The 13,873-nt window shown below is 31.3% G+C and overlaps 1 protein-coding gene and 1 long non-coding RNA gene across 3 annotated transcripts; one reads left to right on the forward strand and one right to left on the reverse strand.

Moving 5' to 3' along the window:
* Positions 1-8,198: 8,198 nt before the first annotated feature.
* Positions 8,199-11,689, reverse strand: LOC138876901 (uncharacterized). Of its 2 annotated transcripts, none has more exons than XR_011402214.1 (3): positions 11,551-11,689; positions 9,870-11,442; positions 8,199-8,571 (listed from the first exon to the last, which is right to left on the reverse strand). It is a non-coding gene; the product is annotated as an uncharacterized lncRNA (long non-coding RNA). The 2 variants fall into 2 exon arrangements; XR_011402213.1 differs by having other exon boundaries at positions 8,199-8,600.
* Positions 8,288-12,066, forward strand: LOC104249403 (uncharacterized). The gene is made up of 8 exons (XM_009805824.2): positions 8,288-9,253; positions 9,389-9,521; positions 9,884-10,099; positions 10,233-10,388; positions 10,469-10,721; positions 10,851-11,251; positions 11,366-11,482; positions 11,568-12,066. The coding sequence occupies exons 1-8, from the start codon at positions 8,295-8,297 to the stop codon at positions 11,901-11,903; spliced, it is 2,571 nt and encodes an 856-aa protein (XP_009804126.1). The 5' UTR covers positions 8,288-8,294; the 3' UTR covers positions 11,904-12,066.
* The last annotated feature ends 1,807 nt before the right edge of the window (positions 12,067-13,873 follow it).

The following is a 13,873-nucleotide window of genomic DNA, read 5'->3' on the forward strand; positions in this document are numbered from 1 at the left end:
ATTCCCGGATCCAATACTGGTCCCTCCGTCCGAATCGACTTCACCCCTTGGGGTATTGTTATCGACCCACTAAGCCATTTGATTTGCAGTAACACTGGGAGTAACCGGGCCCCTTCTGTTTGCGTTATTGAAGGCACCTGACAATGCTTGTTTTACCTCTGTCATCACCTGATCCTGCCTTGAGAGGCGATTCATGATTGCTTTCTGCTGCTCCCTCAGGAGTTTGACCGTTTCTATGATGTGTTCCTCCTCTGCGTCATCAGGAGTTGGCTCCTTCACATGTCGAGGATACTGAGTATCTCGTACCGAGATCATGTCATCCCTTTCATTGCGAGTCTCACTGATTGAGTCATCATATTGGGAGAATTCTTTGCGTTCCTCAATGTTGTATGTGATGTTGACATCATTAGCTGTCTTATTTGGTTTTTACTAAGGAAATAATTAAAACTAGTTAGTAATAAACGAATGAATGTTGGCATATTTAGTTTTTACTAAGGAAAGAATCAAAATTAGTTAGTAATAAACGAATGAATCAAAGCAATTGTGCAATTGTCTATGCCCCACTGTGGGTGCCAAACTGTTTACCCACAAAACGGTACAGTTAAATTTGTTACGTGGTTTATAGACAATCGATTTGATTTGATCCAAAAATTATAAAGAGATAATATTAAAATTTATATTTAACGATTGAAATTGAAGAAGATAACAAGCCTAACTTCGAACCCAACGTCTCCAAAAGCAAAACTGGAAGTAACGACGAAGTGAAAGAAAGTTGTTAATTTCATAGTAAAATATAGCCTTTTTGTATAGAATATTTCAAGTCCTTACAATGGCTGCTGAACCTGCTATTTATAGCTCTACCTAGGGGAACAAGATCCTAGAATCAAACTCTTCTTAAATGATAATAAAAATGTCATTGATGAACATATAAGGGCAGGCCTTGAATGCAAATATTCTCTGCAGCGGCGCTCATTTATTGTTAGTGAATATTCCCTCATTGAATGCTATCCTATGGCAGACTTTTGAACTTCTACCGTGGACTATGTTCCCCATGGAGTCTGCTTGGTACCGGCCACACTCGTTGTATCGGCTGTTTTCTGACTCGTCCTTTGCTTATGTTCGGTTCTACCTGTCATGTTACCATTTGACCATTTGTTATCAACTGATTTTACTCCATACAGTCACACCCTTGGTCCACCATCATGGGTTTCCATATGATATAGATAGAAAAAATATCCAAAGGTCCAGAGGTAAAGCTGATATTTCTTGAGTTCAATTGGTAGACAGTAGACTTAATTAGGTCTAGGTGCATAATGTATTTAATTTATATTCCATCCAGATACAATCCACCCCTAGAAGTACTGCGCTCCAACATATGCCAAAAAAAATAAAATCATATAAAATATATCATGAACTTATAATATTTATAATTTAGATTAATTTATTATTATAATTTAAATTAAAGATATAATATCATAGAATTTTTCTTATCGAATATATTGCAATTAAAATAAGAAGATAGTTATAATTTTGTTAAAGTAATATAACCTAATGTGCTCGAACAATTTAGATCATAATGTGATATGATTATTATTTTTTGTTATTGTAGACGTATCGCACGGGTTTTAATATTAGTGTCCAAAAAATTATGTGCTGAGTTTTCCGTATGGTTGTTGGATTATGTCTGGTTGGATAAAATATTTGAGGAACCGGTAAGCTAATATTGATAAATTAACGCGGTAGAGGAGAGTTCGGTAACTACTTGTGAAAATGATGCTCAGGTGCCGTTTAAACTTTAAAACAAGTGGATATATGGAAAACAAATTTATTTGTATACACTAATACTAATAGTAATAATAATATTTACATTAACCATCTGGTCATCTTATTATTTTGAATTTGAAGGTCAAATGTTAATTCTGGCAGCGTCCGAGATACATTTCATATAAAGTTTGCTACATTTGTCATTTGCTTTACATCTTGTACAAATCCCGTAGTCATCTTTGGGGAAATGCAAATCATTAAATCCTTAGACTTGAGACAAAATATAATCATAATTAATATGGCTGGAGAAATTAATTTCGTTTTTAGCTTTTATTCTTAAAATTGTTATTTTTTCATTGGTCAAAGATTAAAATACCACATCAAAATATCTCAAATGCAAATTTTATTAAAACATTTTCTACTGAAAGTAGAGCAATTATCGTGATGGCAGAGTTGGTAGCTTATTCTATTAGAAAACCAAATATTTCGAGCCTCTTTGGCCAAGCTATTGGGAGGTTAAAAGTAAGTTTTTTTCCTGAAAAAGTTCTTTTTAAAAATATTTAAGCTATTTGGCCAAAAGTACCAGCAACAAAAACAGTTTTTCTGTTTTTGGGAAGAATCAGAAATTCTAACTTATTTCAAAAAGCAAAAAATTAATTTATTCAAGACAAAACTATCCTCACAATAAATTTATATTTTTCAAATTATCCCTTACTAATTTAAGCTTTTTTTTTTTTTTTTTTGTTTCTAGTTTCTACCATTCTTTTAAAATTAGAGATATCATATATATATATATATATATATATATTGTAACTTTCCAAATTCTTATTTGATTTTTCTTGTTTTGATTTTTTCTGCGTAATGTCTTGTAACTTTCCAGATTATCTTCTCTTTTTTCACACTAAATCAAATTATCCACATCCTTCTTTGGATTATCAATTCTCTTCCTACAAATAATCATTTGTAATTTCTTCTGTTATAGGCTATTAATTCCCGAATTTATAAAACAGTTATGAAAAATTTAATTTGTGAAAATTACCTACAAATAGGTAATAAATTTACAATTTTATCGCATAATTTATATATTATTAAAAAAAGAAGAAAAAGCCTCTACATTAAACCAAGTTACAGTCTCACAATAGGTAACTTGACAAAATAATATAGGAGAAAGTTAGCTAGGTTAGGTAATAATTAGTTTTTTTTTTTAAATTTAAATTTTAAAAATAAATAAATTATGCATTCAGTGTGGTTAATAATTAGTTACTCTTTTTGAATTTGAATTTAAAGATACTTAACTCTTTTTTTACGAAAATAATTTATTTTTATATATTTAAAATTATTTCTATTTTATGCTCAATGCCATCTTTCAAGTTTGACGCTCAGAATCATCTTGTTACAACTACCACGGCTATATATAATTTCATCTGACGACATTCTTCTATCGATAAGGAATTCAACTATTGTGCTAATGAAGACATTACTATGCATTGAGGAAGGAGATGTGCCTTCTGGTATTCCTTTAGAAATGCAAGGCAAGTCTTCTACTAAAATTTAAACGTTGTATGATAGAATTAGAGATGAAATTATTGAGAAATATTATCATGTGTAAGTGACTTTGCTTATTATTTCATGGTGTATTATCAATATATAGTAATTTGTGGAATAGACTTCTAATTCATACTGAATGATGAAAAGAAGTAATTATAGAAGATAATAGTATACGCTTTGGTATAACTATATATATTATATTAATTTAAATTTTTTATATGTATATTTACTTTATGTTTTATATTTTAATTGAATAAAAAAAGTCTTTTATAATAAATATTTAAGTTCTTTTTTCTCTTTAAAATAATTATAAAACCTTTGTACTATCCTTTTTGGTAATTTAGCACTCAAAAGCACTTTTTAAAAAGATTGACCAAACATAATTTATTTACTAAGTGTTGCAAAAAGTATTTCTTAAATGAATTTGCCAAACACAAACTATTTTTTCAAAAGTACTTTTGAAAAAAATACTCCTGAAAAAAATACATTTCAAAATAAGCAGTTTTTGGCAGTTTGACCAAACAGGCTTGAAGTTTGTTATCATAGTAAAAATAGCACGGGCTAGCCAGCTTTCGAACTGGTCATTCAAAAATAGTCAGTGTTTGCAAAGTCATTGAAAAATAGCCTCTATTTTGTTGCAACACGCACAAAAGTTCTAGTATAATATACTTGAGATCGGTGCACATGTGTATAAACTTCCAATATATTATGCTGGACTTAGTGGCGAAGCCACATATTGATAAGGGTGGTCAACTGATTTTTTATCGAAAAATTACATTGTTTACACAGGTAAAATATTACATTTTAAAAGTATATAACACATATTGAACACCCTTTATCGGAATCTTTTCCACTTCTTTTAAATTTGAATACCCTTGGAGAAATTCCTAGCTTCGCCACTGGCTGTACTGGTATATTGTACTGGAACTCCAGTATATTATGTTGGAACTCCAACACGCAGAAAGTTCCAGCATAATATACTGGAGATTGGAGCACCTGTGTATGAACTTCCAACATATTATGCTGGACTGATATATTATACTGGAACTCCAGTATATTATGCTGGAACTCCAACAAGTAGAAAGTTCCAGCATAATATACTGGAGATTAGAGCACTTGTGTATGAACTTCCAGCATATTATGCTGGACCGGTATATTTTGCTGGAACTCCAATATATTATGCTGGAGTATTTTCCGAATTTTGAAAAGTATTTTTGTTCAGAGTTATCTTTACATAAAAAGTGGCTAAATTTCGATTACTTTTGAAACTGTGGCTATTTTTAAATGACCACTTATAAATATGGCTATTTTTGAATTTCTCCTGTTATCATATTATCACGTTAATTTTGATCGTAGGGTGACTTTTTGTAACAGTTAGTTTATTTATCTATATTATATTAAAAGGAGAGTAGTGAAGCATGAGGTTAAGCCAAGTGACCGGCTAAAAAAAGACACTTGGCAATTTTAAGACAACATTAAAAATTTGAATTATAAATGAAAATATAATTAATGGAAGTAGTTTAATGAATCTTATACATAATCTAAATAGATCTTAGACAAATCTAATTTATATATCTATATCTATATTAATATTTATATGTATTGTTATCTATATCTATATTTATATCTATATATTGATCCAGTCATAGATTTTCTTCTTTGTTAGCTAAAAATATGGAGGTAAAAAATTAATTAAAAACTATTTATATTGAGTTTAAAACTAAAACTGAAAAATATTGGAGTAAGTTAAAATATAAAATAAAACTGAAATTTACTTAAGATGCTAAAGATTTATTGAGTTTAAAATTAAATAAATTCAAGCAGCAAACTAAGATCTTACATAAAGTATACAAATTATTTATAAGGTAAGAAAAAAATTAAATAATCAGCAAAACCTATTTTAATAACAAGAATAATAAAGTCATATTAATATCGATAAATCAGGCAAACAAATATTTTATACGTAAATATTACTACAACATTTAGATATAATGTGTTCAAATAATTAAGAAAATATTTTTGTATGATTAATTATTGAATTGAGTGCAATTAGTTTAAATTTGAAAGCATAACATAAATTTTTGAAAATACGGTCCAATTTAGAAAATAGAATGATAAAGATTATTTAAATTTAAGATGAGAAAGTTATTTAATTGTTATCTATATTATATTAGAATGAGTGTGGTAGAAATAGATATTAAATTCAAATAAGCTAATAAAAATTCGCATGACAGTGTAATAATATTAGGAATTGAATAATATAATATCAAAAATAAATAATAAATAGAGAAAAATTAAAATTCAGATTTTTTATCATAGAGAAAAAGGGTTAAACTAATTTAAATTTGAGATGAGAAAGTTTTTTATATTGTGATAAGAAAATTCATAATATGGAAGTCCACGTAACTCAAGTCTAATAGATAAAATCAAAAACTAAAATATTGACTAATAAAAATAAATTCGAGATAATGTGAGGATATTTATAAATCATACGTTTAGAAAATAAAGTAAATGTACAATACTTAAAAATATTATTAAAAATTAAATAATTTAAAATTTTCAAGCAATATTTTTAAAACTAAATAAGTATTTATTTTTTGATTAAAAAAGTTATATATTTATCTATATTTTATTAAAGAATAGTAGTTGATAATGATATTATATAAAGTTACAAGTTAATGACAAGACACATAAAACGTAATAAGACTATATATTAGATAAAGAAAATAGCAAAATTACTTTAAATTATTAAAAATTTACTACTAGAAATGAAAGGGAAAGACTATTTGAATTTGAGATTAGAAAATTCTTAAAATTATGATGAGAATGCTCAAACTATGGATAATTGGTTATGACACATAATGCAAAAATAAAAATTATTAAAAATTATCAGTAGATGTTATAATAAAATAACAAATTTGATTTTACTTTGGACAAACCCAATATCACAAAATAGTACTAAATATGATATTAAGGGTAAAAATTTTAGATGCTAAAAACCAATTAAAAATATCACAATAGTTTTGAAAATGTATAAATAGGGAGATAGAGATAATATGAGTACATTTATACTTTGAATTAATAAAAAAATGAAGTAAGTACATAATACACAAAAATATTACTGATTAACTTAGAAAATTAAAAAATAAAGTAATAAAAAAAGGTACCAAGAGTAAGATGTGTGTGTATGTATGTATGTATATATATATATATATATATATATATATATATATATATATATATATATATATATAATCTAATATGCTCAAAATAACAGATATCACAATTTGAAATAATTAGTATTTTTTAATATGATCCGCGCATCGCGCGAGTTCTAATACTAGTTATAAATAAAACATGTCTTCTTCAGCAAAAAAAAAAACAAAATGGAAAAGGGTTTGAGATGCCCCTAAACTATTGGAAAAGGTTTAAAAATGACCTTCATCCACCTATGGGCTAAAAATATTCCTTCATCTACCTTTTTGGTTCACGTATGCCCTTTGACCGTTAGGTCAATGCTGAATTAAAATATTACTTAAAAAATATTTTGCAAAATATTTTCATTTTTTTAAACTAATGCAACAGTAGTCCACTAATTTAGTAAAGTCTTCTTCTTCTTTTTTCAGTTTTTACAAAAAATAATTCAATTTTTACAAAAAAAAATTCATTTTTTTCAGTTTTTTAAAGCATTTGTTTTTGTAAAAACTGGAAAAACAAATTTGTAAAACTGATTTTTTTTTTTTGTAAAAACTGAAAAAAATATTTTCGTTTTTCTAAAAACTGATTTTAAAAAAAAATATTTTCGAAAACAAAAATATTTTGTTGAAAATATTTTTTTCTGTTTTTACAAAAAAAAAATCAGTTTTTACAAAAAAATGCTTTAAAAAAACTGAATTTTTTTTGTTGTAAAAACTGAATTGTCTTTTGTAAAAACTTAAAAAAGAAGAAGAAGACTTTACTAATTTAGTGGACAAATGGTGCATTAGTTTAAAAAAAATATTTTGCAATTTTTTTTAAGTAATTATTTTTAATTCAGCATTGACCTAACGGTCAAAGGGCATAAGTGAACCAAAAAGGTGGATGAAAGGATATTTTTAGTCCAATAGGTGGATAAAGGGTATTTCTAAACCTTTTCCAATAGTTTAGGGGCATTTTGAACCCTTTTCCGGAAAAGAAAAAAAAAAGAAAGAAGAAGAGGTAACTTTACTTTTATCACCACAAATTGCATTACATGAGATATTGTACATTTTGTGAAAAGATTGTACCTTGTTTAATTTACTAAGTTGAAAAGATTGCACTATTTGTGGGAATTAGGATTCAACACTGGATTGTGAATCTTTCCCAAAAGTAGGGGGAGATTCTGAAAGCATATAGACCATGATGAAAGTAGCCTTTATACTTAAACTCCTACAAATCCATCCCCTTTTAAAAACAATTTAATTGGGTGAAATTCCTGTAATTTCATAAATCAATCTATAGAGGTGCCAGCTACAAACATTCAAGAGAGAAGAGAACGTGGTCAAAATTTCCAACTATGTGCAAACTAAATTTGATATCTAACGACTTTTATATCCCCACCCCCCAACCCCAATAGGTATTACTCTCTCCGGTCCACAATAAGTAATCAATTTACTTTTTTATTTTAGTCCAAAATAAGTGTCCATTTATATAATCAAGAGAGAATTCAATTTGTTTTTACAAAATTACTCTTATGTACATATCCCTAAAAACTTTTCTAACTCCTCACATTAAATATTTAATTAAGGGTAGTTTAGTCATATTAGGTATTTTGTATAGGATTTATTATTTTATTAATGGGCATGCCAAAAGCAAATTGGTCGTGGACCGGAGGGAATAGTACTACTTTCTCTTTCCAACCAAGAAAGTTCTTGTACCAGAATCTTCATTAGCCACTGAAAATAGTATACATGCCTATTATAAATAGTAGTTGCATATAGAATACAACTTTATTCTCAACAAACATGACAACTTTGAAAATCACCAAAAAGCATCACAAACATTTCAACAATCCTTTCCCTGCCAACCCAAAGACTCTCCCATTGATATATGGAACTTTGATCTTGAATTTTCAGAAACTGCCTTCTTCACATCAGATCTACACCATTGGAAAAGATTTCCAGTTGAGTTGGTCTTCAAAAGATGGAGGATTTCTTTCAATCTCTCACAAGTCTGAGCCAGCAAGGTCCCTGTGGTCCACAATCCCTGGAGAAGCTTTCATTTCTGCAGCTATTGCTGAAACTGAAGTCGAAGAAAGTAGAGGTTCATTCCTGATCAAAGATAAACATGTTCATTTCGTATGTAATCACCAAACCATTGAAGAGATAAACATCATAAACCAATCTGATATCACTACGTCCTCACACGATCAAGATCAATTTTTGCCAAAGAATTCCCAGTTTCCTGTTTTGATGATCACAGGGAAAGTTTATGGTGTCAATAAAACAAAGAAGGTTAGATTTCCAAGACGAAAAGAGTTGATGGAATCTTCAGAGAAAGAAACTTCCACTTCTGCAAGATATTGGCTTCTGTTTGATCAAAAAAACTGTAATCAACTTGGTTTCCAAGTGAGAATTGGAAAACCAGATTTACAACTTCCACAGAGAGTTTCTCCAAGAAGTTACAGAAGCTTTTCTCTAAAATTTGGTCGAATTCGGAGACGTAGAGCTGGGTGGTTTGGATTTCTGTCAAGAAAAAAAACTGTCGCTGAGGAGAACGTGGTGATGAAAAGTGCCGGAGTTAGTGATTTCAATAGGATTTGTTTAACATATGCAAGTGAAAGAAATGAGAGATTCTTTGGTTTCGGCGAGCAATTTTCTCATTTAGACTTTAAAGGAAAGAGGGTCCCCATTTTTGTTCAAGAACAAGGGATTGGAAGAGGCGATCAACCTATTACCTTTGCAGCTAATTTAGTTAGCTACAGGTACATTTTTATTATTTTCTCATAGAGACTTACCATTTATGTTGAAAATCTTTCTAACTCAACCCTTGTGTGAAAACTATGTCAATCATAAGGTTTTTAATAAAAGACTCAAACGAGCACTACTGTCTAATGTAGGGCAGGGGGGGACTGGAGCACAACTTATGCTCCTTCACCATTCTACATGACATCAAAGATGAGGTCACTTTACTTGGAGGGTTATGACTATTCAGTGTTTGATCTAACAAGAGATGATAGAATTCAAATACAGGTAGGTGACTTTTGACAATTCCTGTCTTCCTGCTTAATTATGATCTTGTTAATCCCAGAAATTTTCAAATAATGATAGTGTAAACCAAGCGAAAACGTTAAAATTTTGAATCGCGCACTTTCAGAAATGTTAACCAGGCCAACAGCAACTCAATACAACAGTATCTGCTGCATAAAACTTACCTGTATTTTTCCTTGATACACAAGACAATCTTATCCCGTACCATATCAAAAAGAACATTCAGGCCAGAAGAAATAATCCCAACACATGTAGTGGTAAAGCAGAGAATATGAAGGAAAGAATGTATAAATCCTTAAATGTACATTTTGTTCAAATTCTCATACTCACCTCAATCGTTGCAGTTACATGGGAACTCATTTGAAGGTCGGATACTGCACGGCAACTCACCTTGTGAGCTCATTGAACATCTCACAGAAAGCATTGGAAGGCCCCCACCTCTTCCAGAATGGATTATTTCTGGTGCAGTGGTGGGAATGCAAGGTGGCACGGACACCGTCCGCAGTATTTGGAATGAAATGCAAAGATATGATGTCCCAGTATCAGCATTCTGGTTGCAGGTACACCTTTTCCAATGAAGGAACTAAAAAGATTCTAGGCCTCATCCTTCTTATTTTCACATTTTATCACACAGAAAGAATACTCAAATTGATTCAGATGTGTAAGATCTTTTTTCATATACTCTTCGTTCAGGATTGGGTAGGGCAGAGAGAGACAGTCATTGGGTCACAACTTTGGTGGAATTGGGAAGCAGATGAAACTAGATACTCAGGATGGCAACAACTAATTCGAGACCTTAATATGAAACATATCAAAGTGATGACATATTGCAATCCTTGTCTGGCTCCGGTATTTAACCCATAACTTTACCATTTATTTTGTGGAACTGCTGGTGGACAACCTTTAAAAGTTTTGCTTCAAAATTGCAGATGGATAAAAAGCCAAATATAAGGAGACACCATTTTGAGGAGGCAAAGAAGTTGGATATCTTAGTGAAAGACAAGAATGGGGAACCATATATGGTGCCCAATACAGCATTTGATGTAGGGATGCTGGATTTGACACATCCACATACCGCGAATTGGTTTAAGCAGATTCTGCAAGAAATGGTAGATGATGGAGTGAGAGGATGGATGGCAGATTTCGGCGAAGGCCTGCCAGTGGATGCCTGCTTGTATTCAGGTATGAGAAGCACGTGAATAAAGCAACTTAAAAGAGGATCAAATACTAGCACCCCAGTATTTAAGTTTTCTTTCACCTTATTGCTGAATTAACCAAAGTTAACTCCAACATTTGTGTTTAACTATTCAGGCGAAGATCCAATTGCAGCACATAATAGATATCCTGAATTATGGGCAAAACTCAACAGGGAATTTGTGGATGAATGGCGAAGCACACATGTAGGCCAAGAAAGAGAAGATCCAGAGGAGACTTTGGTTTTCTTCATGAGGGCTGGTTATAGGGATACTCCTAAGTGGGCAATGCTATTTTGGGAGGGAGACCAAATGGTGAGTTGGCAAAAAAATGATGGTATCAAGAGTGCAGTGGTTGGCTTGCTTAGCGGAGGACTTTCAGGATATGCTCTTAATCACAGTGATATTGGAGGCTATTGTGCAGTAAACTTACCATTTTTCAAGTATCACAGAAGTGAAGAGCTTCTCTTGCGATGGATGGAATTTTCCGCTTTCACCACCGTGTTCCGGACACATGAAGTAAGTTTAACGTTTCATTCCCTGGAAATTAAATTCCATGATTTTTTTTCTTCTTTCCACTCTCAATGCTGAAAGATTTGACGAGTTTTGCCATTTCTGAACATATTCATTCAGGGAAACAAGCCATCTTGCAACAGCCAGTTCTACTCCAATAATAGAACACTGTCACATTTCGCACGTCTTGCAAAGATCTACAAAGCATGGAAGTTTTACAGGATTCAACTAGTTAAGGTAATATACGATCACAGTTTGGTTTTTCAAAATAAAAAATTTAAACCAAAAGATCTAAGAAATAGTACCTTGTTGAATTACACAGGAAGCCTGTCAGAAAGGGCTACCAATTTGTCGACATCTCTTCCTTCACTATCCAGAAGATGAACATGTACATAGCTTAACACATGAGCAGTTCCTAGTTGGCACAGAGATACTTGTGGTACCCGTGCTAGACAAAGGCAAAGAATATGTTAAGGTCTATTTTCCGATAGGAGAAAGCTCTTCATGGAAGCATATTTGGACAGGAAAACTGTATTCAACACAAGGTTCCGAAGCTTGGGTGGAAGCACCAATAGGATATCCTGCCATTTTTGTTAAAGTTGGTTCTCCTGTTGGAGAAACCTTCCTGGGAAAACTTAACAAATACAATGTCTTATAATTCAACAGCCTAGAGATAGATGATGTAATTGGTTTTAGGGCACATAACCATGAAAGTAGCATTTAACATTCTTTCTATTCCATAAGTACATGGATGTTGGGGATAATACATGTGTAAAGTAGTAAAGAATTTATTTAGTAGAATCATTTGACTTTATACCAAAGACTATAATCGCATTAAAATTTCACCAGAAGTTGAACAAACGGAAATTATTTGTAGAGTTTGTGACCACCCTTCTGCATGAGGGAATAAATACAGCAGTCTGTAGGAATAAGTAAATCCCTTAGATATTCCTGATTAGAGATTTGAATCTTTGCACCTTTAAGCGCCCGTAGACTATCATTTCATTAAAATTTCACCAGAAGTTGAACAACAATCTTATATATGTGACATATATGCCATTTATTAGTCAGATCTTCTGAATAGGTACAACCACGCGCCTCGTACCCAACAAAAGAAACTAGATTGCCCTTGTCTGCGTGCATGAGCAAAAATTTTCTAACAATTGGTGAACTGTTAACAAAATTGTAAAAATGCTCAACTAGGTGCTGTTAGGAAGAGAATGTTGACATGCTTCAAAACTGTTATACACCAAAACCACATTCTTCAAGCTTAATTATCAGTTATTGATTTTGGCTAAGTGGAATGCATGAACCAGTAAGTACAGTTTGATTTTAGCTGCTGCCAACCAAAACAACCAAAGTCCCATTATTTCAAAAGGTTGCTATATATAGTTACAATTATTCCATATGTCACATGCTGCGTGTTGGAGCTTTGAGAGGAAAAAATTGACTTAAGTACTTGCCTTTAGTGAGTTAACATCCAAACCTGACTCTCTCAACCATCTAAGTTTTCTGAACAGTGTGTTCCAACTAAAAGTAGCAAAAAAGTGAGCAAATAATCAAAGCTTCTAGCTTTCAGTTACATTCAAAGAATATATTCATTGATACAAAACCTTATTTTCTTGTCAGCTGCTTAGGACACAATTACTGATATATTAAGTTCAAACTCATATGATGTAGAGAGTTTCCTTGCCTCAATTGCCCTGCTAGCTAAAATTCCAACAGAATCTAACTGAGTAGATTGAGAAGCCCCAACAATTAAGAGAAAAAATAGAGCCAGAGCAGAACACACTATAGCCTACATGTTTAAAGAGAAGAGCAGAAACGAACCTGTTTGCAGTAGAACTTAAATAAAAAGCAGAACCTGAGCTGCCGGCGTTCGACCGTCAATTTCGTGAATCGCCGGGTCTTCCTGTTGATTTCGTTGCGATTTGATCGATTTGCCTGTTGGGCTCTTTGAGCACACCAATTTATGCGCTATTCACGCGAAGAGAATTTTAAAGGTTGCATGATATCAAGCAGCAATTGGAACGGAACTAAAACGGTTCTATACTTCTATTGAAGTGTTCATTAACCAATTTTATTATTACATGACTAGTGAATTTATTTTGCGCGGTCATAAAAGACCTAAATAGTATTTTTCTAATATCCCATGTTATATATACATTATTCATTATATATAAATATACTTGATTTCAAAGTACTAATTAATTTTAAACATAATTTTATATTTTTTATAATTTTTCATCATTCCGGTTTAATTATCTTCTTGAGATAGTCGATTCCTTTTCTAATGACCTATATAGATAAAAACTATACATTTTTTTGTCCTTTAAATATATTGAATGTCAAATACTCAAACTCAAACATAATTCTCAAAAAGCAGTCCATAAAATTAAGCTATTGATATTGATGGGTCTCAATACACTCAATCTTGCATGAGCACATGAAAAGTTCTTAAATTATGGTCTATGGGCTCATTCATAGTATTTATACTTTACCTAAGTATTGTTCTCTTATACACGAAAATACATACGCTAAACGGTTAGAAAATACAAAAAGGAAGAAGGTTAAGAATTATTCAATTTACATTGAGAAAGAGAAGGAAAGGTTCAACTGAAGCACGTA

The sequence above is a fragment of the Nicotiana sylvestris genome, chromosome 9 (assembly GCF_000393655.2).
Source record: "Nicotiana sylvestris chromosome 9, ASM39365v2, whole genome shotgun sequence".
Lineage (NCBI taxonomy): Eukaryota > Viridiplantae > Streptophyta > Magnoliopsida > Solanales > Solanaceae > Nicotiana > Nicotiana sylvestris.